This window comes from Phallusia mammillata, chromosome 6 (assembly GCF_965637545.1).
Source record: "Phallusia mammillata chromosome 6, kaPhaMamm4.hap1.1, whole genome shotgun sequence".
Lineage (NCBI taxonomy): Eukaryota > Metazoa > Chordata > Ascidiacea > Phlebobranchia > Ascidiidae > Phallusia > Phallusia mammillata.
Genome location: NC_137257.1, coordinates 17,305,405 through 17,327,249, shown reverse-complemented (window position 1 = coordinate 17,327,249; position 21,845 = coordinate 17,305,405). Strand labels below are relative to the sequence as shown.

The following is a 21,845-nucleotide window of genomic DNA, read 5'->3' as shown; positions in this document are numbered from 1 at the left end:
GGGGCTAGTGGGGTGAATGTTGGGGCTACAGGGTTGAACACAACAATCAACACCTATAAATGGCCTCTTCTTCAAGCTATCCAAATTTCAGCCCATTCCGACACTGTTTAAAACCTCACCCATTTTAAGGGGTTAACAGGGTAAATACTGGGGTTATCAACACAAACAAAGTGGGAAGCACATCTACATAACTATCTTTACCATATGTGTAAGTTTCATCCGAATCCATTAAGCATTTGATGGCAAAACGAGTCGGACAAACTTTGCGGGGTAAAAAAACATTTTAGGGGGCTAGCGGGGTAAGTACTGGGGTTATCAACACAAACAAAGTGGGATGCACATCTACATAACTATATCTACCATCTGTGCAAATTTCACCCAAATCCATCATACATTTGATGGAAAAACGAGTCGGACAAACTTTGGGTGAAAAAAACCATTTTAGGGGGCTAGCGGGGTAAATAGTGGGGTTATCAACACAAACAAAGTGGGATGCACATCTACATAACTATACCTACCATCTGTGTAAGTTTCATCTAAATTCATTAAACATTTGATGGCAAAACGAGTCGGACAAACTTTGGGGTAAAAGGGGGCTAGCGGGGTAAATACTGGGGTTATCAACAAAAACAAAGTGGGATGCACATCTACATAACTATCTTTACCATATGTGTAAGTTTCATCCGAATCCATTAAGCATTTGATGGCAAAACGAGTCTGACAAACTATGGGTGAAAAAAAAACATTTTAGGGGGATAGCGGGATAAATAGTGGGATTATCATCACAAACCAAGTGGGATGCACATCTACATAACTATATCTACCATCTGTGCAAATTTCACCCAAATCCATTAAACATTTGATGGAAAAACGAGTCGGACAAACTTTGGGTGAAAAAAACCATTTTAGGGGGCTAGCGGGGTAAATAGTGGGGTTATCAACACAAACAAAGTGGGATGCACATCTACATAACTATACCTACCATCTGTGTAAGTTTCATCTAAATTCATTAAACATTTGATGGCAAAACGAGTCGGACAAACTTTGGGGTAAAAGGGGGCTAGCGGGGTAAATACTGGGGTTATCAACAAAAACAAAGTGGGATGCACATCTACATAACTATATCTACCATCTGTGTAAATTTCATCGAAATCCATCAAACATTTCATGGAAAAACGAGTCGGACAAACTTTGGGGAGAAAAAAAAAAGAAGAAAAAAAAAAAAAAAAGTAAAATCAATATGTGTCCCCTTCAGGGAAGGGGACCCATAATAACACTACAATCTCGTCTAATTTACCCTTGTTGGGGCTTGTATATTCACATTTCGTACACCATGCGGTATTCTGATCAGCATGACATGCGGTATCATAAGGTTTTTAGTATCACCCGAAATTACCCTCCTTCAGTCGTCTGCGATCTAGCGCTGTGCAGAAAATCTCCCGCGATGTAGCATGCGAATAAAACTGAATTAAAACACCAACAGTTTACCCCAATTAAGTCGCGCTATTTAAAACATAAACACCTTTTGAAACAAAACCTGAAAAAAAGGACACCGTTTTACAAAGTTATGTTATGTTGGGTCCTTTTGCGTTCTTTGGGCTATAGCAGTGGTTTTTAACCAAGGCCCTTGACTTTTAGACACATAAATTTTTTGGTAGGGGGACAGGTCTTTCGGGGTTACTTAACAGGGGCCACGAGGTCCGAGAGTTGAGAATCACTGGGCTACAGTAATTTTAAGTCCCGTGTGTATTTAAAAATATATATATATATATTTGTCAATTTGGGAAATTGCAGGTTTTTTATTTGTCAGCCAAAGAATACTTTTTATTGTATAAAGTAAGTTTAACCTCTGTTCAATTTACTTGGCTGTAAAAATTCTACAAAAAAATAATTTAAAAACTCAAACATCAATGAGGGCTAGGTATTTTTACGGAAGTTGAAGCGCAAAACCTGACGAGAACATGCTTATGGTAATATGGTTATGTGAAAATGAAAACTGTTTTAAACTTTTGCATAAACTTGATAAATGCTTGAGTTCGTGTAGAGGCATTTTTGTAGCGTCAAAGCATTACATTGTATGTGTTATTTTACCAGAGCAATTTATACAATAGAATCAACTAAGTTTTAGGAAGCTTTCAAAAACAGTGAAACTCAACAGAAAATCATGGATGCTGGATTTTTTCGGGTAAAAAAACGCTAAAATTTTATTGTAAAACTATACTTTGTCAAAGGCTTTGTGAAATATTTCCAATTAATTGTAAGTTTGAAAAGTTTCGTTTTCTTTATTTTAATTCCGACACTATTTGCCACATAAGTTATACCGGAAGACTAAGGAACTATGGCATTTTCAGCAATGCTGAAGTAATAATAAAGCTAAAACTCAAGAAACTGCATATCTATGAAAGCTAAATTGGAAAGAATGGCTTTTGGGTGGAACAAATCGGACTTCCTTTAGTAACTTGTGAAAGTGAAATAAAAAAATTGTGGTTACACCAGCAGTTGTTGACCTACAAATTCTGTGCAAGAAACAAACTTTCAAATCTAGAGTTATGTAGATCTTCAAATACACTTCAACTTACACTTAGGTATGATCTTATTTCGCATAAGATTCCAAAAAGATTTTGAGCTCTTAGGGAGACCACCTTAAAAAAAATACGTAAGAAATCGCAGACCCCAGTTATAGAACCAATGAGCTAGTTCCATTCCCTATGGGGTTATTTGTTTTTTAAATTTCAATTATTTAAACAGGGCACCAGTGCAGACCAGGACAATCGATTTGCAAACAAGCAAAAGAAGTTGCTTAAGTCCATGAAGTTTGCAGAGGGCTTGGACATTAAGGTAATAAAAGGCTGCATTGTTTAATGTAAGTCAAATCAATATTTTATTTGCCACCCTTTGAAAATTGAATAATTGCATGTACGAAATAAAAGCAAAAGTAATAACTGCACAGCTTGGTTAGTGAGAGTCAAACATTGGTCATTGAGTCATAAAAAGGTAAAAGCTTTGTATGACACATTACTTGTTGACTGTTAAAGTAGTAAATGAATTACTTGCTCATGTGTAGGTTTTTGCAAATAAGAACCCAATTTTATGTGCGCTTTTTACTGTTTGACATAAAACGTTTCAACCAATTTTTTTTAGATTGATATGAGCAAAGTCAACATGGAAACAATCAAACCTTGGATTTCTCAAAAAATTACACAAATGTTGGGTTTTGAAGATGACGTTGTTATCGCGTATGTTTACAACAGCCTTGAAGTGGATAGGGTAGGTGGCAATATTACATGCAGCTGGCTGTACTAATTTTGTCATTTATAATTTCAGTCCCTTTGCTGTTGATCATGCTGTTAAATCCCTCCAATTTTGGGTTGTTATTTAGCCACTTTTTGCCATTAGTTTAAAAAACTTGACAAAAATTCAGTCCACAAACTTCAACTTCTTCAATCTTTCGTACTCCTGCAGATGCGGGACTGACAACTACCTTAATGCAATCATTGTGAAACAAGCGCTTAAAACAATGTTAGAATAAAATTACTTGCATCCCTGAGTTATTCAGGAAACTGAGACTAATGATTATGATGAAACATGTAAGCTTAGTTTAGCCCAGTGGTTCTCAACCAGGAGTTTGCCATTTAAATTTTTTGCAGGGGCCACAGATCTTACATTGTTATTTAAGGTAGAGCTACTAACACCATAACGAGAATCTACCCCAAATTTGATTGGTTATATCTCCAAAAATGCTTACGGTTAGGGCTATTAGGGTCGAGGTAAGGTATTAGCACTTAAAATCCAATAAAACTAACCCAAAAAATTAGTTACTAATGTAAAAATTGTATGTACATTTTTCCCAATCCAACCCATTTATAGCCGCTAAATAAAAATTCAGCTCTTTACGCTCCCTTGTGAAAGCGAAGTTCTGATTCTCGTTATGGTGTTAGTAGCTCTACCGTTATTTAAAGGGGCCACAAGGCCAAAAATATACTTTAGGGGCCATGGTTGATAAAAGGTTGAGAACCACTGGTTTAATCCATCACTGCCACTTTTCTCAAAGACGGTCACTGGCCACATAATATTGGTTGATGGGACAGCACACGAGCCATAGGTTGCTGACTCCTGGTTTAAGTTAATGCAAATATATCAAGTAAAACGCTAAGACATGGGTTGGTCATAAATGAAAAACTTATATTTGCTTAGTTTCCAGATCCAAAAGTTCTTCAAATCAACCTAACTGGATTTCTCAATGGAAAAAATTCTCGTGCGTTCCTTGGTGAACTTTGGCCACTTTTAACATCAGCTCAGGAAAATGTTACTGGGATTCCTGAGGCATTTTTAGAACAGAAAAAGGAAGAAATTCGAAAAAGACAAGTAAGTTTATCTGTTTCGAGTATAATCAATTGTTATCATGTTTTAGTTAGAAAGATTATTGATCAAAAAAGATAGCAGATTACTTCATTTTGCTGTAATGAATTTTGTGATAAACAGTTGGAAGCTGAGAAACTTGCTGCTCAAAAACTGGTTGAAGATGCAACAAAAGAAAAAGAATCCAAGTCAGAAAGAAAGAGGCGTGATCGCAGGTGTTTGGTGTTCATAACTTTTTTATCATATGTTTAATGTTGTTCATTGTGGGAATAGACCGATTTAATTATTATAAAATTAATTTTAAAATAATAATTATCAATGACAGTATTGTGCATGTTATCAATTATGAGTTTGTGCCTTTTTGTCATCAGACACCTGACAAACGGCACAGTTGTAAATATGTTATTTTTGCATGGTGCAACTGTGTCTTGCATTAAGCATTGCTCAGCCACTGATCGGTATCAAGGCAAAAGCTTTGATGCTCTGACATGGCTTTCGTTAGTTCTGTTTTTGCAGCAGTCCATTCATTTGTATTTATACTTACGTATAGAAAAGCACGACCTTTAGAACTAAAATTTGTTTGGTATCAGACTTATAAGAACCCAGAGCGGTCTATCTCTAGTTTGTTACCAATGGTCGTTACTACAGGCGTTCAAGGAGCAGAAGTAGATCCCGGGAGAGGCGACACCGCAAGTATCGTAGACGATCACGCTCTAGGTCACCTGTGGCAAAGATTTCATCTCCTCATCGAAACAACAGCCATAGGTTGGTTATTTTTTACTATCAGATAGTGGAGCAGGGGGAAAATTTTGTTGCACCACGGTGTCATTAGCAAATAAAAAAAGTTAATAACGTCAAATAATTTTTGTTTGTTCAACAAAGGAAAAATAATGAAAAGCAAAAATACATTTGGTTCTTTGTGTTTATGGTACAGGTTTAGCGTAGGGATAAGGATTGTTTTATTTGCGGTAAAAGGCTGAAATTTGTATGGCAAAAAACTCCAACTTTGTTTAACATGTGATTGTACCACTAAGTAACAAAAAATTGTAGTACAAAAACAGAGCAGAAGCCATCAAAGCTTTTGTGTTGCAAACAATTTTTTATGGTTATAAGTAGGGCAATTATTTTTTGACCTAAAAAATAACAAAATTTGATAATAGAAAACTTTTTGTGAGAACAACAAATATTGTTCAATACTTTTGTCTAAACGAAAGATACGTGAAGTATCTATAGCAAAACCTAAGCAAGAGCTGCACCTACCTTACAGCTGCCGTAAAATGACTTGGGACTTACCAAAATTTTACAGTGTGTTGAGAATATCAACCTGATAATTTCACTTGATGGTTTATGATTCACAATAAGTAGACAATGGACCATTTACAACAGTATAAAGTAGGCTACAAGGTGTAAAACTAAAAGTTCCATCACAGTGTAACCTCTACAACAGTGGTTCTCAATCTTATACGGATCGTGTACCACCTGACAAAAAAATTTGTCGCTGCGTACCACCTAAATCTCCCTGTTTGAATGAATAGGCCAAGAAATAGGCCCATTTTCTCAACATGGCTAGCATATTTAGAAATTTCAAAGAATGTCCAAAACACGAGTTTCGGCCAAATCCGGGCTGACCAGTTGGGTCAGTTGAGTTGCTTTTTTAGATCGGACTTAAATTAGGTATCACAGAAAGCTACTCGCGTACCACCAGAAAAGTTCCGGCGTACCACTAGTGGTACACGTTCCACAGTTTGAGAACCACTGCTCTACAACATCAGGACATGCAGTTTGTAAACAATTTTGACAATTTTTGACCTATTCTAAAAATTTTGACAAATTTTTGACTTTTTATGACAAGTCAAAAAATAATTGCCCTAGTTATAAGTCATTTCCTTTACCTTTAGACCACTTTAAGAAATTGATTTTCTCTGGGTTGGATCTTGCATCTTTTGTGCACACCTGGTTGTAACTTTTATTTGTCATTAAATTTAACTGTAGATTTGTGCTGTTTCGAGACTTTCATGCCTTATTAACATGTACCTGTGGTCTTTTAGATCAGAACCAACACATTCAGTCCCAGTAGTGGAGAAAAATAAATCATTTCAAGAAGTTGTTCCTGTTGAAACTAAGAAAGATGACACTCCAGGTAGATTTCCAAAAAAAAAATTTGAAAACGGAATAAAGAAACATACCGTAAAACCTGTGTTTCTAAACTTTTATGAATTTTTGGAATTGAAAACTTTTTTTTAATATTGGTGCTAGCCTTGTCCTGAAAGACAAGTACATACTATCATGGTAATCCACATGCCAATCCACATGCCAATTTTGCCACTTTTTTAAAGATCCTAATCAACTGGGTGTGGACAATAGAGTGTTTAAACATGATGAAAGATTTTCGTGTGCACTTAACCCCCCCACAAAAATCTGTTTGGACCTAAAGCTTTGTCTGGATTAGGCAAAGATTAACCAATGTCGATTTGTTCAAGTCTACCACATTACTAATCATTTGTATCTTGAGTTTTGTCCGAATTAGGCAAAGACTGGGATTAACCAAATTTGGTTAACCAAGGTTTAGGCCTGTTCTAAAATAGTTTAAATGTGCTTTGTGGTTGTAGACACATACACATCTTTCACAAATAAGTTAATAAACTTACAGTTGACATAAAAAGAAACAGTGATTTTCAAACCCACACCAAACACACATACACAAATTTATCTCAAATTGTGTGTTTTTTTTATTACAAGTAACAGAGACCAAGGATGCTTCAGCGCCTGCTCAACCATCAGAAGATGCAGATAAAGAGAACAATGTATCAGTTAACAACAGTGGGTTGGTTGTTTCACCAGACCCTAAAGAAACAAAGTAAAGTTTGTGGAATTTTTAGCTTTTAAATTTTTCAAAGGAATTTTGCTGCTCTACTCTATACACATAAGTCAGTGGTTTCCAATTTGAGGGAATTTTAAAACTTAAGCGAAGGAATTTACTTTAATTTGTACATGTGATTTGTAAATAGACACTTTTGTTTTAAAAACCGATGCTGTGAAGTTGATAAAAACCCAATTTTAAATGATCTTTGTATGGTTAAGCATCTACTATGTAGTTTATTGTTGAGGAATGAAAATGTTTTGAATTGTTAAGCAAGAAATTCATTGATAAAGGTTGGGAACCACTGACATAAGTCGTTACAAGTTTGCAGAAATTGTTTCTAAATTTGGCTGCAAAATGTTGAACACATTTGTGATTGTGACACTTATATATTTGAACAGTGACCAATCAGAAGTTAAAGCAGTTGAAACTTCTGCCCTGGAACCCGAACCAGAATCACCAACCAAAAAAGAGAGGTAAATATTTTAACAACAAAAAGTTCCTTTCAAGTTTTTTCGGATGCAGCGAACTGAAATGTACCAAAAAAGCTGAACCTGGCCAAATAAAAATTTTCAACTCAACTGAATCAGATATTGTTAATTTAAATAAAATCGCCTAAAAACACAACATATATTTCAGACAACTTGGCTTGTATGGTAAGAATTTACAATATTTTATCTGTGAAAACCATTTGATAATTTTGCTTTTTCACAACTATTATTTTCATCTTTCATCTTCACAGCACCCCTGAAAATGAACACAGTTCTTCACAAGCAACATCAGATGATGCAAAGAAAATTCAAGAAACCTCCAAAACGGACAATGACATTGAAAAAAATCATACAAGTCGTTCAAGGTCGAGACGCTCACCATCAGTAGAAGTGAGGCGTCGCAGGCGAACTCGATCAAGGTCACGCTCACCAAATCGTTCACGACATCGGGAATACAGACCACAACATTTCAGGAGATCAAGGTCTCCAAGAAGACGCAGATACTCTAGATCTCCGAGAAGAAATAGAAGATCACGCTCAAGGAACTCATACTCAAAATCACGACCTCCCCGACATTCGAGGTCATCATCAAGGGATCGTTTAAGTCGTCGAAGACCAATGAAAGAAAGGTAATAATAAGACATATTATGTAAAAATGTTGTGTAATGATGATGTGCACTTTTCATGCCATTGGCTGATCCAAGTATTTTTATCCCTGCAGAATAAATGCAGTCGCACAAACTGGGCCAAGCATTAAATGGTAATACATAATTAGTGTACAAAAGGGTATCCAAGAACAAAAATGACTATGTTTTAAATGCACTAGATGGTTGAAAATGCGTACTTCTGGGGCCTGCACAGCTTAATACATCACTGGTAACATAAGGGGGCTTGGAAAACTGCAGAACTATAGTGGAATTGGGATTCATTGTGGCGTCACAACGGACTAAGCCTGGTCAGCCAAGTATTAAGCATTAACATGAGATGATCAGTGTTCTACCCAACAAAACATTTGCACTTTTGGCCCATCCCTATTGTTCTGTCCACAAAGATTTGGAAAATGTGGTTCCAAAAAGATTTCAAAATTGCCATTTTTGGAAGTGTTTGATACATCACCAACAAAATGTAATATTTTTACTGGTTAGAAATTTTACCATTTTTTCAGGCAGTCCTTTGTTATTTTTTTTAACAGCGTGGTGCAAAATGTGACTTACAATTTGCTATATTTTTCAGAAGGAAATCATTGTCTCCTAGACCACAAAGAATGAGTGATGGTAAGTAGTGTGATTACTTGTTTCAGTAATGTAATATACTATATATAGAACGGTATAGCCAATAGACTGTAAAATCCTTGGTTTAAACAAAATCAGTCAGTTTCATATGACAAATATATATTTCACCAAAATGGCATCATCAGTTTCTGAAAATCGATGAAAAATGAGTTGTAAGAAATGGTCGTCAGTTTAAGTCCCGCTGTTGATGGTTTTGATTTAATACTGAAACTGTCGTTTTAATATATTACTTGTTTTGTTATTGGGGGTCTTTTTGAAATACAGGAAAGCAAAGAAGACGGGAGGAACACAAAAGAAATGTCAGTTCATCTTCTGATTCTTCTTCATCGGAGTCCTCTTCACCACCAAGGTATGTACCATGCGATGAAACATCTTACAAGTTTATTTAGTATTATGCATAGTTTAAAATTATGACTTTTGTTTGTTTGTTGAACATGTACATCAGTAAGAATGATTTCATACACTTTTTAATCCTTTTTCTTAAAAAAGAACATATTTAACGTATAATTCTCCATGTATATGTTGGCCATGAATGGTGCAATGGTTAAACCCTTATGTTTAAACTTGTCCTTTTTTAAGGTGTATTGTGGATTTATAAAGCCTTTGTTATAAGGCAATAAATCATAATAACTGACTATAAAGACAAGTGTTTCATTTTACCAAGCTCTAAGAATTTGATTTCCTTATGCTACTCAAGGGGGCCTGATTTGCATCACACTACCCTCTCTTTAAATTTAAACATATTTAACAAAAATTCCCGATAAACTGATACTTAATTAAACGTACGTTATGACCCTTTATTTTGGCCTGTAACCAAACCAATAACAACAAGGAAGAGCTTTTATTTAATTTCTATGTTTTTTCACATGGTCCACATTTTACCAAGTTTGATGTAACAACAATGCCAGCAGTATGACATTGTTTCTGTACAAAAACCTTGCTAAGCCTAAACCAGTGGTTCCCAACCTTTCGTGGACCGTGGCCCCCTTAAAGTAACTTTTTGGCCTCGTGTGCCCCCTTCAAGTTACCATGTAGGACCTGTGGCCCCCTTAAAATGTAGATTGAAATCTCGTGTTGAAATGTGGTATTAATTTTGGCCTTAAACAGGTCAAATATAGAGTAAATGAGCGTGACAACTCTCACTATAAACAAATAGTATGTGAAATAGTCGGTTAAATTCGGGAATAAAGTTAAGGTGAAAATGACTTTCAGTGGGTGTTTCTTGTGAATCTACGCCCGTGGCCCCCCGGAACACAGCTCGTGGCCCCCCTGGGGGGCCATGGGCCCTGGTTGGGAACCTCTGGCCTAAACAGTCTATAATCTATATGACCTTCAAAAAATTAAAAATAACCTGTCAAGTAAACATATGTGTAATTATTTCGACAACGTTTTTGTAGGAAAAGTCGTGACTCACGAAACATGAACTCATCAAGAAGAAAAGAGGAATCAGGCCAAGGTATTCAAACTTAAAAATGTTTGACAAAAACCTGTAATTTATTAAGCTGTCTGCTTTTTCTACAGTATATTTTTTAAATACTGCATCTGGTTGTTCTGAAAAAGTTCCTTGTTTCAGTTTACCTGTTCACATTCGAATTTTAGAAACTATACAATACTAGTGTAATTGTTTTTTACCACAAAAAAGACCTTGTAAACTTATGATGCTTTGTAGCTTGTTTTCATTAATTTCAAATGCTTAATTAAAAAAACGCAAAAATATCTACACATAAATCTTTGGTAAATGCATTTTGGAAATTGTTTCCAATCTGATTGCAATTTTCTTGACCATTTCTACACTATATTCCACAGTTTTGGATAATATTTGAATAGGACACCTATGGTGCCAAGTTAGCAAAATGTTGTTGTCTTAAATAAGAAAGCTAATGGATTTTAATATGACTAAAAATTTTGTTAACTTAAAGTATTTACACATGTAATTATTTTAGGTCCAAGATCCAGAAACGACTCAAGGCACAGAAGCAGCAACAGGCCACCCAGAAGACGCAGTAGTTCTGCCTCCTCTGGTATGTTAGGCAACATTTTGGATTTGATTTAAGTGGTTACTGATAAAATTTCTTTACACAGCTTCCTCTCCTGAAAGAAAAACTCAGAATCGAGGTAACGCTCCTCCTGACCCATGGGCTCGTGCTCCACGACATGGAAGTGTACAAAAAATTCAACCCAGTCCACTGAAACCTGCAAAAACGTCAGCTAGAGCAAGAAGGTACATCTTGGTCATAAGTTTTATGTTGTAACGGTTGGGTCATGTAAGCCCAATTATTTAAAGTGCTGTCGGAGGCATTTAGGGCTTCAAAAAGTGTCACTTAGCGCTTGTCATATATCATGCAGATTTAAACTCACATTTAGAGTTTAAATACGGCTCTGGTGGCTATAGATTGGACTTAAAGTGTAAAAATCACAGTACGCCAGGCATATTGAAGATGCCATGCCGAATCAGCCGGTCACCAAGCATTCACTACCATATTGCAAGTCGTAGGCTAGAAAAATCTAGCCTGGGGTGGGATTCAAACCCACGATAGGAGTTTTTCCTGGACTTGTGCATTACCAACTGAGCTACGCAGGCTCAGTGGAGAATTCACCGAAAGTTGAATCACAAGCACCGTTGCCTGCCTCGACTGTTGCATTTATATATGAGTGTGCCGTTATCGCTGGTCTGCATGGACGCTGTAGGCCTGATCCAATGATTTATGTTGATTTAAGCCAGTGGTTCTCAACCGGGGTCCATGGTCCCCCAGGGGGTCCACGAGCTGTGTTGTGGGGGTGGGGGGGCACAGGTGTAGATTCACCAGAAACACCCACTAAAAGCCATTTGATTTTTAATGCACATAAGTAATTAGTGTCTGTTGCAAATAACTTTATTCCTAATGTAATCGGCTATTTCACACATTATTTGTCTATGTTAAAGTTTTTCACAAATACGGATTCTTGTTTACTCTATTTGACATGATTAAAGCCGATATTAGTACCAAATTTGTCATTTTAGTTTTTTAGGGGGTCCACAGGACTCACATGGTTACTTGAAGGGGGCCCACAAGGTCAAAAAGTTACTTTTAGGGGGCCACGGTTCACGAAAGGTTAAGAACCTCTGATTTAAGCCTTAGTGTAAATAGGAATGTTTTTGACATCACAATGCACCGAGCATTAATATGAGATGCTCAGTGTTCGACCAAACAGAACAATTGCAGTTTTGGCCCATCCCTATTAAATGCGATGCTTTTAACTTTTAGTGAGTCATCAGAAGAATTTGAAAATTCTTCCGTTCACCAAAAATCATCTTCCCCTGAACCAATCAGAAAGAAGCATAAACATACCAGGGATGATGCCAAAGAAGATAGAAAAATGGTTTGTTGCTTTTCTGTATGTACTCTACAAAAATGTTTTTTGTATCAATATGTAGTGATCTCATATCACGGAAAATGTACTAACACTATACCTCACGGTAGACCCACATTTAGCTAATTTTTAATAGGTGGCGCAAAGAGCTCTTTTCCCATTTAAAACGTTATATCTCTAAAAATGCTCACGGGTAGGGCTATAAGGGTCGGGGTAAGGTATTAGCATTTAAAATTCAATAAAACTAGCAAAAAAACTAGTTACTAATGTAACATTTTCAAAAACTTGCATCCCAAACTAACCCCTCTTTAGACGCTAAATAAATAATTCAGCTCTTTACGCCACCTATCGAAAAATAGCTAAATTTAGGTCTACTGTGAGTTTTGGTGTTAAAAGGTCTACCTCATATCATAGTGTAGTTGTCTAGTAAAACTGATTTTTTTATTTTATTAATTTTCAGAAAAAAATGAAAAAGAAGCAACAAAAAAAGTTGAAGAAAGAAAAACACAGAAAACAGGAAAAAGAGAAACAAAAAATCAAAAAGAAGCGGGAGCTTAAAGAAGAGAGTTTTAGTTCTAGCAGCTCCTCGTCCGAAAGTGATGCAGAAGGTCCACCAATTCAGGTATTGTTACAATCAGGATTGCTTATAGAACACTGACTGGGTTCAAATGGTAAAAAAGCAAGTTTGTAAAGGAAATGGCCTAAAACAAACAAAAATTTACCACCTTAGCGAAATTACCTTTTTTGAACTTCAAAAATAAACTTAAGCCATTTGTGCGTGGGACAATTTTGACCCTATTTTACCAAAACCTTACAACAAAATTTGCTAACAGCGTATGACAAAAGATGCACAACATGTATCAAAGATTGGTTTAAAAATGTCACTTGCAGCGTGTGCTTAGGTACTATTAGGGATGTACTGAATCGGCTAAATTGGGTTCGGAAAAAGAAACCGAATAATCGGTAGTTTTGCTGAAATAAATTCGTCGTAATCAACCAAATCGTTTATGATGTCACACAAACCTGTATGCTACGCTTTTGACATAAAAACATACGTTTTTTTCTACCGGGCAAACAGTGGTGTTACTACAACATAATAGTCGTGTTCATTATGATCTCAGTAATGTGAATTTTAAGGTTTTCTCGGCCGTTGTTGCCAGGCTGTAAATGAATTAAAGGTCTTTGTCTGGAGTTGACAAAACAATAATAATTTAAAAATTATAAAACTTTGATCATAGTTTCAATGCAGTGCAAAATATTATATGGTACCTACTACCTAATTAAAAAAGACACCCTTAAAAATTGTCTTCGTTAAAGAATCGCTCGGACGGAATCGCAACAAATTATCCGGCCGAAACTGAATCTTTGTGAAAATGCCTAAATCAGTCAAATAATTTTAGCAAATCAAATATTCGACCAATCACTAGTTAATTACGATGCCTAAAAACTCTTAACTCGATGCCTTTGTTAAATTGCAACATAATCATTGTTTAGATCAGTGGTCGGCAACCACCGAGCCGCGGCCCGGTGCCAGTCCGTAAAGGGTTTTTTTACCGGGCACATAAAACTTGCTCATGGTTCACATTGAATCAAAATTGTAATAACTGTATTTAGTTTTCTGTGCTGAACTGTTTCTAAAGGCCGGTCCATGGTAAAAATTTAAGTTTTGAACCAGTCCGCAGTGCATAAAAGGTTGCCGACCCCTGGTTTAGATGACAAAGTATATGTAAAGCTGTTTAAACGTTACAGTTACTTGACCTTGATGTGGCGCAGCATGTATGATAACTTATAGGCAATGTGACCCCCATTTGAGTTGTGCACCCTGGATAGGTTGGCTTAGATTTTTTCATTGTTGCTGTAGAAACGGGCGACAAAGGAAGTAGTAAAGCCGGCGAAGAAAGAAATCGCAAAAGAAAGTTCTGGAAGCAGTTCGTCATCGTCATCATCACCTTCCCCTCCACCAAAGAAGAAGATTGTGAAAAAACCTGTCTCCAATTCTGAGTCAGAAGATGAGAGAGAAAAACGTGAAAGGAAAAAGCAAAGCTCAAAAAAGAAAGGTAAATAGAAAACAAGGGCCTTCGGGGCAGTAAATGTGGTAATAAATGGTTTCCAATGCAAAATCTGCGTTGACATAAATTCGTTTTTTAGCCGTTTTTTGTGACAAAACACCACCACTATCGGACGCAATTACGCAAATATTGAAGTTGTTCACTAATTGCCGCTCTAATAATATATCAAGGTAGAAAAGAATCTTCTATCTAGAGCCAATAATTGTGTATTTTGCTAAGATCTTAAACATTTCCTAAAACTAAAAAATATAGGACTTGTTAAAGTCAAAAATAAGGACTTGTTTGGAAATAAAAACAATTTTAATAGGTTGGCCAGAAAAATAAGGATAAAATTTAGAAGTATGGACGGTTTTTATTAAAAGCACAGATACCCCAAATGATATGCCCTCGTTTAAAAAAGTTTAGAAATTTTGTGTTTAAAATATACATGACATGTTACATGTTTTTTTTTTCAGCCAAGAAACACGAAAAATCAAAGGGCGACGTTGCGAGGAAAAGCAAGAAACACAGCAAGAAATCAAGGAAGCGAAAACTACCAACACCGCCTCCACAATCGTCCAGCGAATCAGAAGACGGTAGCAGTAGTTCTGACGAAGCCGATGCCCCGGTACCAACCAAAAGGCCCAAAACGGCCGAGAAAAAATCCACCAAAATCCGTAAGGTTCCAGTTAGGAAATCTGCCCAATCGTCAAGCAGTTCATCTGGTTCCGAATCAGACGTCAAGCCACGTCAAAAAGGCTACGATTCTGATTACAGTACCAGCGAAAATGAAAGAAGGCTTAGAAAAAGGGCTCTAGCTTCGTTAAAGAAGAAGAAATAGTTCATTGTATCATTTGTCCTCTCTTCTGGTGGTTGGGAGGGTCAAAAGGTTGCCGCTTTTATGGCGAAGATCCTGTTGTTTTCGGGTTTTGCTGCTGACACGTTTGATGTCTAGTTGTCGTTAGCGATTTTTCGACTGTTATTCGCAATTTACGCAATTCCAATAAATGTACATACCAAATGGATGTGTCTTCAAACCAGAATTGTAAGCCGGGTTCGAGCTTTCTTTTTTTAACAATCGGGTTTGATTCGGGCCTGACTTCACATTGTATGTCAGTAATTTTTTGAATATGATTTACCTGTCCAGGTAGCTAGTTGCTGGATATAACCTTCTGCCCAACAGCCCCAAACGTCTTGTTTATGCCATTGTACATTTTGTATGTCATTATTATCATAAGGCTTGTCAATCAAACTTTCGGGGCCAACTGACCTGTCAAAAACGATTTGGGTTCGGGCCGGGCTCGCTTACAAATCTGCATCAAACCTTTAAAACAGCGGTTCCCAAACTGGGGTCCGTGAGGCAATTTTGGGGGGACCGCGAAGCGGTTGAAGTAATTCTATAATCTTATTTGGCGTCAGTTTGTGCCACTAAATAAGTTTAAATCAAAGTAGAATTGAGAATCGACTGTCTCCATTGCTAAACAATGGCCTTTATTGAATGACAACTATCAAAAATGCAATTGTTCGCGCACAATCGTAATGTTTTTGTCCTGTTTGTGATGTCATATGCTGTCTTTGGATGATTGTTATGCGCAATTTTGCATAACTAGCTAAAATCCTGCAATCAATTTTCGTTTTTATGAAATACACATTTAGGCTTAACGACCACGAGCCTTCGAAATAATGGCAAAGGGACCGTTTTGAAAAAAATATGAAAAAGTTTGGGAACCACTGCTTTAAAACAAGATACATTTCTCTTTTGAGCCATTTTCTTGTTTTCAGTTACGACGGTATGTTTTATAATTTAGGTCAGCAAAAGCCACCTTTTAAGTTTCATGTTTTGCTATTGGGTTTATTCATGTTCTTTCAAAGTTTATGACGTTTGAACAAACCTAGGTAGGTCGTTACTATCTGGAAATTTCAAGTCCCCTGTGTTGAACAAAATATATTTCAGTTTAGATGTAATGCTGAAACTTTTAAATGGTTTGACCAACTAAATGCCGTTAAGAAGCGATTCGTGCTGGGTTCCATCTAACACACGCAGAGGATTCAGGGTTCCGCACACGCAGAGCCCACTAAGGGTTAAAAACCTAAGAACTTGCCTATCCTATATGCGCAGAAGGTGTGTTAGTAAAAACGCCCTTTCTTGAGGCTCCGAGAAAAAAAACTATATGCCTTATTTTAAAAAAAATACATGGTTACTTTCATTAAATGAAGCGTCGGAATTACTCAGGGGTGGGCAAACTTTTCAGCGCAAGGGCCGCATTCAAAAGTTCTTAATCTTATGGGGCCGCATAGTATTTCAAAAAATAACTGGTGTAAAGAATTGGGTTTATTTGATGTATATACCATTCAAATCCGCTTAAAATGCTCAGATTAATAATTTCTATCTTGGTGCATAAGTTTAGCTGAACGGAGCTAACTGTTTATGACGTCATAATCGAGATTGTGACGATTGCCGTGTCTGTTTTTTTGCAATGTTTGCAGACAATAAGCGGATAAAAAGCCTGGCGCATGTGGTTCTTAGGATGGTAATCTTTTTTTCAGTCTCACGAAATCCGTTTTTAGCAGTTTGAAAATCAAAATATTTGGCAAAATAGTTTTTGTTACGTCACGACAGCCAGTACATGTATTTTAACATACATGGTCACGGCCGCACAAACTCGTCTCCGCGGCCGCAGGTTGTGCACCCCTGATTTAGCTCAAAATATTAACATAGTATATTTTCAGCTATGTGCAAATACGTTTGTTGTCACTTTGTTTGCACAAACATTGGTTGAAACGCAACAATTGTAATTGTTCAAAAATAAACAAGCATTTGTTGCAACATAGGCTGCACCACGTTTTTTTGTTAATATATTCCTTGCGCCAACATTAAACAAAGCGAGCCGCATTTAGTATCCATCTTAAGTGTGGTGTGGTGTGTGTTAATGATTCTAAAGCCGTGTTTAATGTCCGTTTGCAATGTACTGCAACGACCTAAACCTGATCCAAAGTGACCAAAGTTTTGGCGTCAACAGTACAAAGTGGGCTGTATTTGAAAACGTAAATTGCTTTTACATTTATCGAACGAAGAAATTGTTTCAAGTGAATATGCGCATGATAACGTGGCAGAAACAGCAGGCTAATGCACGTAAACACCCCGGTATTTTTTAAAACTACGCCTGTGGTTATGATACTATTCAGCGTTGCTCGGTAACTTTCTGTTTAAAATTTCCCAACATTTGGCGGGCCGCATGAACTCCTTTGCCGGGCCGCATGCGGCCCGCGGGCCGTAGTTTGCCCACCCCTGGTTTAGAGAAAAAGGTGTTCAGTAACATGTTTGTAAAGTTCGCTGTAATTAATCTTGCTTGAGTTTCTAATGAAATCATTGTAGGCCTATCCATTTCTATTACTTCTTTTCAAAGTACGCTTTCGTACATAAAGCTTTCAGAAAGATCAACGTAGAAATGTTCCATTTACTTTTAAGATGAACATAAATTCTTTAAAATTTACATTTAAAGTTTTTAAACGGAGGTAAATTAGGATGTGCAGTGGTGGGATTCAACCGGTTTGCACCGGTTCTATAGAACCGTCTCACGAATTTTTATGTGATCAGCGAACGATTGGCATTACCGGTTACTGTCAATGCACTTTTTGTAACAGAACCGGCCGAAAAATATGACTTTTGTGGCAGAACAGGCTGACAAAAAATTTGAATCCCACCACCCGATGTATGTAAATACGACTTGACCGCTGTGGCCGCGTGTGGCCAGCCTGTACACCCTTTCTAAATGCTGCGGCCAGCCTGTATATACTGCGTGACCGCTGTGAACACTTTTTTTGACACAAGCGCTGATGATTAGAGCTATTTGGGTTGGGGCGAGGGTTGGTAATGGAAATAACACTTCCACCCGGTCTCATTTACCTATACAGGTTGACCACAGCGGTCACACAGTAAATGCAGATTGGCCTCAGTGGTCACGCCATAGAAGTTTCATGGCCACGCGGTATTTACAGGTTGGCCACAGCGGTCATATGGTAATTACAGACACCCGTAACTTGCCAATAAGAGTTAATTTCGACATGTTTTGGGGCCAAACTTTAGTGTCTGCAATTTAAATTCGAGTGAAGTATATTTTTAAATCTATTTTTCCAATCGACAAATAGGGTTGAGAACTTGTGCATTACACAAACTTTTAAACATGAAATGCTAACGGTATGTGTGTATCAATAATTTTTATTCCGAAATTTGGTTGTGTAGCTATAATGTTTGTTGTTTATTTGCCATTTTTTATCATCTTGGTATTAGGCAATTTTCAAGTTATGTTGGTAATCATACTATCGTCAACTATCTTTATGTTTAATTTCGAACTAACTAAATATTTTAGATGCAATAGTAGAACAAGTGTTTATAGGCCTGCTAGTTTAATATGGCTACACACTATAAACATGTCCATAACTTATCCATGCTCCTGTAAATATCGATTAAAACAGACTAAATATTGTAACAAGTGAAGCACACTCGGCTGTCGACAAATCATGTCCCTCTTTTGCTCTTGGAGAGTCACTCGAAATCATTTCCCGTCCATGCTGGTTGTATTGAAGCCTTCACGTTTTATATGTATATCTATTTGACGAGGGTTGTCCAAACATTGCACTGTGGGCTTGCTAAGTCAAACGTTTTGTGTTTTGTCGTTTCAAAGTCGGTTTGCTGTTTGTGCATAATAAATTGCTTGAGGTTTAGTAAAGGTTTGGTCCAGACTTTGTTTATAATTGTAAAAGAACTAAATTTAATGTATATACGCAATTAAGCCCTATAATCAGTGGTGGGATTCAGCCGGTTCGCACCGGTTCTATACAACCTTCTCACGAAATTTTATGAAATCAACGAACCGGTTAGCATTACTGGCTACAGTCAATAGACTTTGTAACAGAACCGGCTGAAAAAAATGACTTTTGTGATAGAACCGGCTGACAAAAAATGAATCCCACCACTGCCTGTAATGTAATGATTTTCAACGGGTGTTTCGTGCAAAAATCGTCAGGTGTTACGCAAGAATTTTGTTGGTTTGACTAGTATTCCATACACCTATCAAAAATCGCGGGTTTAACACAAATGGGCGTAAATAGCTTTTATTTTATAAAAGTGATTATTCACTCTTACCAGTTAGAATGTTCTATCGTGATTTGGTCCATTTATTGTTGTGTAATTATAAGACTCGTTGTGTAATAATAAAAATGTAATTGCGTGGGCCTGTTGCTGTTAAGTTCGATATTCAGTAGTTGAGTATAAGCTTGTTTACTTTATTGCATCTTATTAAAATTTCGTTTGAAGTTCCGCAAGATTATTTTAATGCTTAAAAATTGTTGAAAAAAACTGACCTAATGGACATATTTTATTCTCAATATTTTTCGCTGTTTGGACTCGAGCGAGCACGTATAATTTGAGACCACCTCTAACAACAGGCAAAAGTTTGATTTATGTATCTAGGCAGGTTTTTAAAACAAATTTAAACTTGGCTTGAAAAGTACACACATTGTGGTAGAAATTCTGACGTGGGATTCTATAGCACAAAGAGGGTCACCATTTTCTTTTTGATTCCATATCGTATGAACAAATACCCCGACAATGTGTAGGTGTCGCCTAAGTTATTTGGTTCAGCTAAGTCTTTCCCTCAGTTCATACGAGTTATCCAAACTCGTCTTTGTAAAGCGTCAGTGCTAAACCAACGACCCCAAACAATGTAGGAATGACAGGAAACAATTTTTTACCCTTTACTTTTATTGTGTCTCGCCCAGTGGATCTACATAGGGGATTAAAATGGGCGGAAACATAGAGCTTTCGCTGTGAGGTGTTTAGATATCCAATAGACACAGCAAAAAAGTTTTTGGGTCAATTTTTTGTGCGAAATGGTTAGTGTGAAGGTGTTTTGAGTGTTCTTACGTAGATATTTGTTGTTATAAGGCATGAGAAACGTCCTCTTAACGGTTATGGCAACTTGTAGGTATAGCGCGTATACTTGTCACTGTAAGTGCTTGTGGGGACAAATTTGCGACAAAACAAACTCGCCGTTTCAAGGTGCCGTAACTTAGAAATTGAAAAGCAAAGTTGAGATTTAGGTTTTAGATGAAATATTTTTATTTTTATTAAGCACAGATTGCTAAAGTTGGGTAAGTGCTACTTTTTTCGTATCAAACGAAATATTTAACCTCGGTTCATTTGGTTAAGTTTTTCGATCGAATTGAATTGTTTGATAATTACGCTTTCAGCACACATGAATAAAATTTGTAAAACGATTGAAAAAGGATAGTTTTAGCTGTAAGTAAAGTAACCATGTTTCTTATACAAGCAGTGTGCATCACCACGTTAGGGCATTACGAATTTTTTGGTGATAAAATTACGTGTTGGCAAAAGAATTGAAAATCGCTGCGCTAATTTATACCAGCAACACTATATATAGTATAATTTTGCATACATCGCATGTTTTTGAACGTTTGTTTCTTGGCTAAAATCAGTTAGCGAGGTCGTACATTAAACAAATATATTTCGCTTATGCAAGCAACTTCCGTGTCATATTCAAACAGAATCTTAAAATAAACTTTTCTATACTTGTGATGCACAATATGAAACGTGCAAATCGTTACAAGGATAAAAACAGAATAGAAAATGATTCAAGTTATTAGAATCTTGCATACAGGTAATAAGTTATATTACATCATCAAAATGACTTGATATAACATAAGATTATGGCGAAAGGTTTTGGCTCCAGTACGATACCAAGCACCTGGCTGACAAGTTCAAGAAAAGACCAAACTTATGGGTTGCCGGAAATAGGAGAGTTTTTACGCGACGAATGGTCACAAAAACGCAAAGATTTTAAACCACCTGCTCAACAGACTTCGTTTGTGGTGCCAAAAAGAGAAGTTTCGGCCAGTTCCGATTTTCGGTTTTACAACAATAATTACCCAGTACCCGGCAAAGGTTTTTGTTCGGAAAATGAACAACAAACGATTTCTTCGCAAACAGAAGCTTTAAAAGGCGATGCAGTGAGTAATAATGGTCTCCATTGTGGAGGTATAGTCGCCGATGGCTCAGTGTTTACCAATGGGGCCGATGTATTCCACGATAACTTATATTCAACCGTTGTTTCGTCGTCGCAAGCATCAAAAGAAAGCCATTGCCCGAAAAAAGAGCGCTTGTCGCAATCAAGCACAACGTTTTTTGACAACAAAATGGACAACAGCGCGCAAAAAGTCGCTGAAACTATTCCACATGCAACAGATTACAGTCATGCTTATGCTGGTTGCCACGAAGAGGAAATTAACAGACCGTGCTCGTTTAGCGAATTGTTGAACGACGATTTGTTATCCCAAGCCGTTGACACACTAAACGAGCCCCCTGCTATGCCCGATAGAGTGTGGGAAAGCAACTGTTACAACGTGCAACCTGAATTTGGCACCA

The 21,845-nt window shown here is 36.9% G+C and overlaps 1 protein-coding gene across 2 annotated transcripts; it reads left to right on the top strand.

The window, feature by feature from the left end:
* Positions 1-1,988: 1,988 nt before the first annotated feature.
* On the top strand, positions 1,989-15,422 carry LOC145233177 (uncharacterized). Of its 2 annotated transcripts, none has more exons than XM_080097851.1 (19): positions 1,989-2,185; positions 2,749-2,838; positions 3,142-3,267; positions 4,195-4,365; positions 4,483-4,574; positions 5,008-5,124; positions 6,408-6,499; positions 7,099-7,216; positions 7,621-7,695; positions 7,962-8,339; positions 8,944-8,984; positions 9,267-9,351; positions 10,400-10,458; positions 10,946-11,023; positions 11,085-11,223; positions 12,248-12,362; positions 12,814-12,975; positions 14,215-14,410; positions 14,878-15,422. In XM_080097851.1, exons 1-19 carry the CDS (start codon positions 2,165-2,167, stop codon positions 15,240-15,242), a joined length of 2,520 nt encoding a protein of 839 aa, XP_079953977.1. In that variant the 5' UTR covers positions 1,989-2,164; the 3' UTR covers positions 15,243-15,422. The 2 variants fall into 2 exon arrangements, with proteins under 2 accessions (XP_079953977.1, XP_079953978.1); XM_080097852.1 differs by having other exon boundaries at positions 2,019-2,185; positions 7,105-7,216.
* Positions 15,423-21,845: the final 6,423 nt, after the last annotated feature.

Excerpts from the sequence above, each read along its gene's own strand:
- LOC145233177 (XM_080097851.1), top strand. The coding sequence starts at position 2,165 with ATGGATGCTGGATTTTTTCGG. Across the intron at positions 2,186-2,748 it reads TGGATGCTGGATTTTTTCGG|GGCACCAGTGCAGACCAGGA; the intron begins GTAAAAAAACGC and ends TTATTTAAACAG. Across the intron at positions 10,459-10,945 it reads AAAAGAGGAATCAGGCCAAG|GTCCAAGATCCAGAAACGAC; the intron begins GTATTCAAACTT and ends TAATTATTTTAG.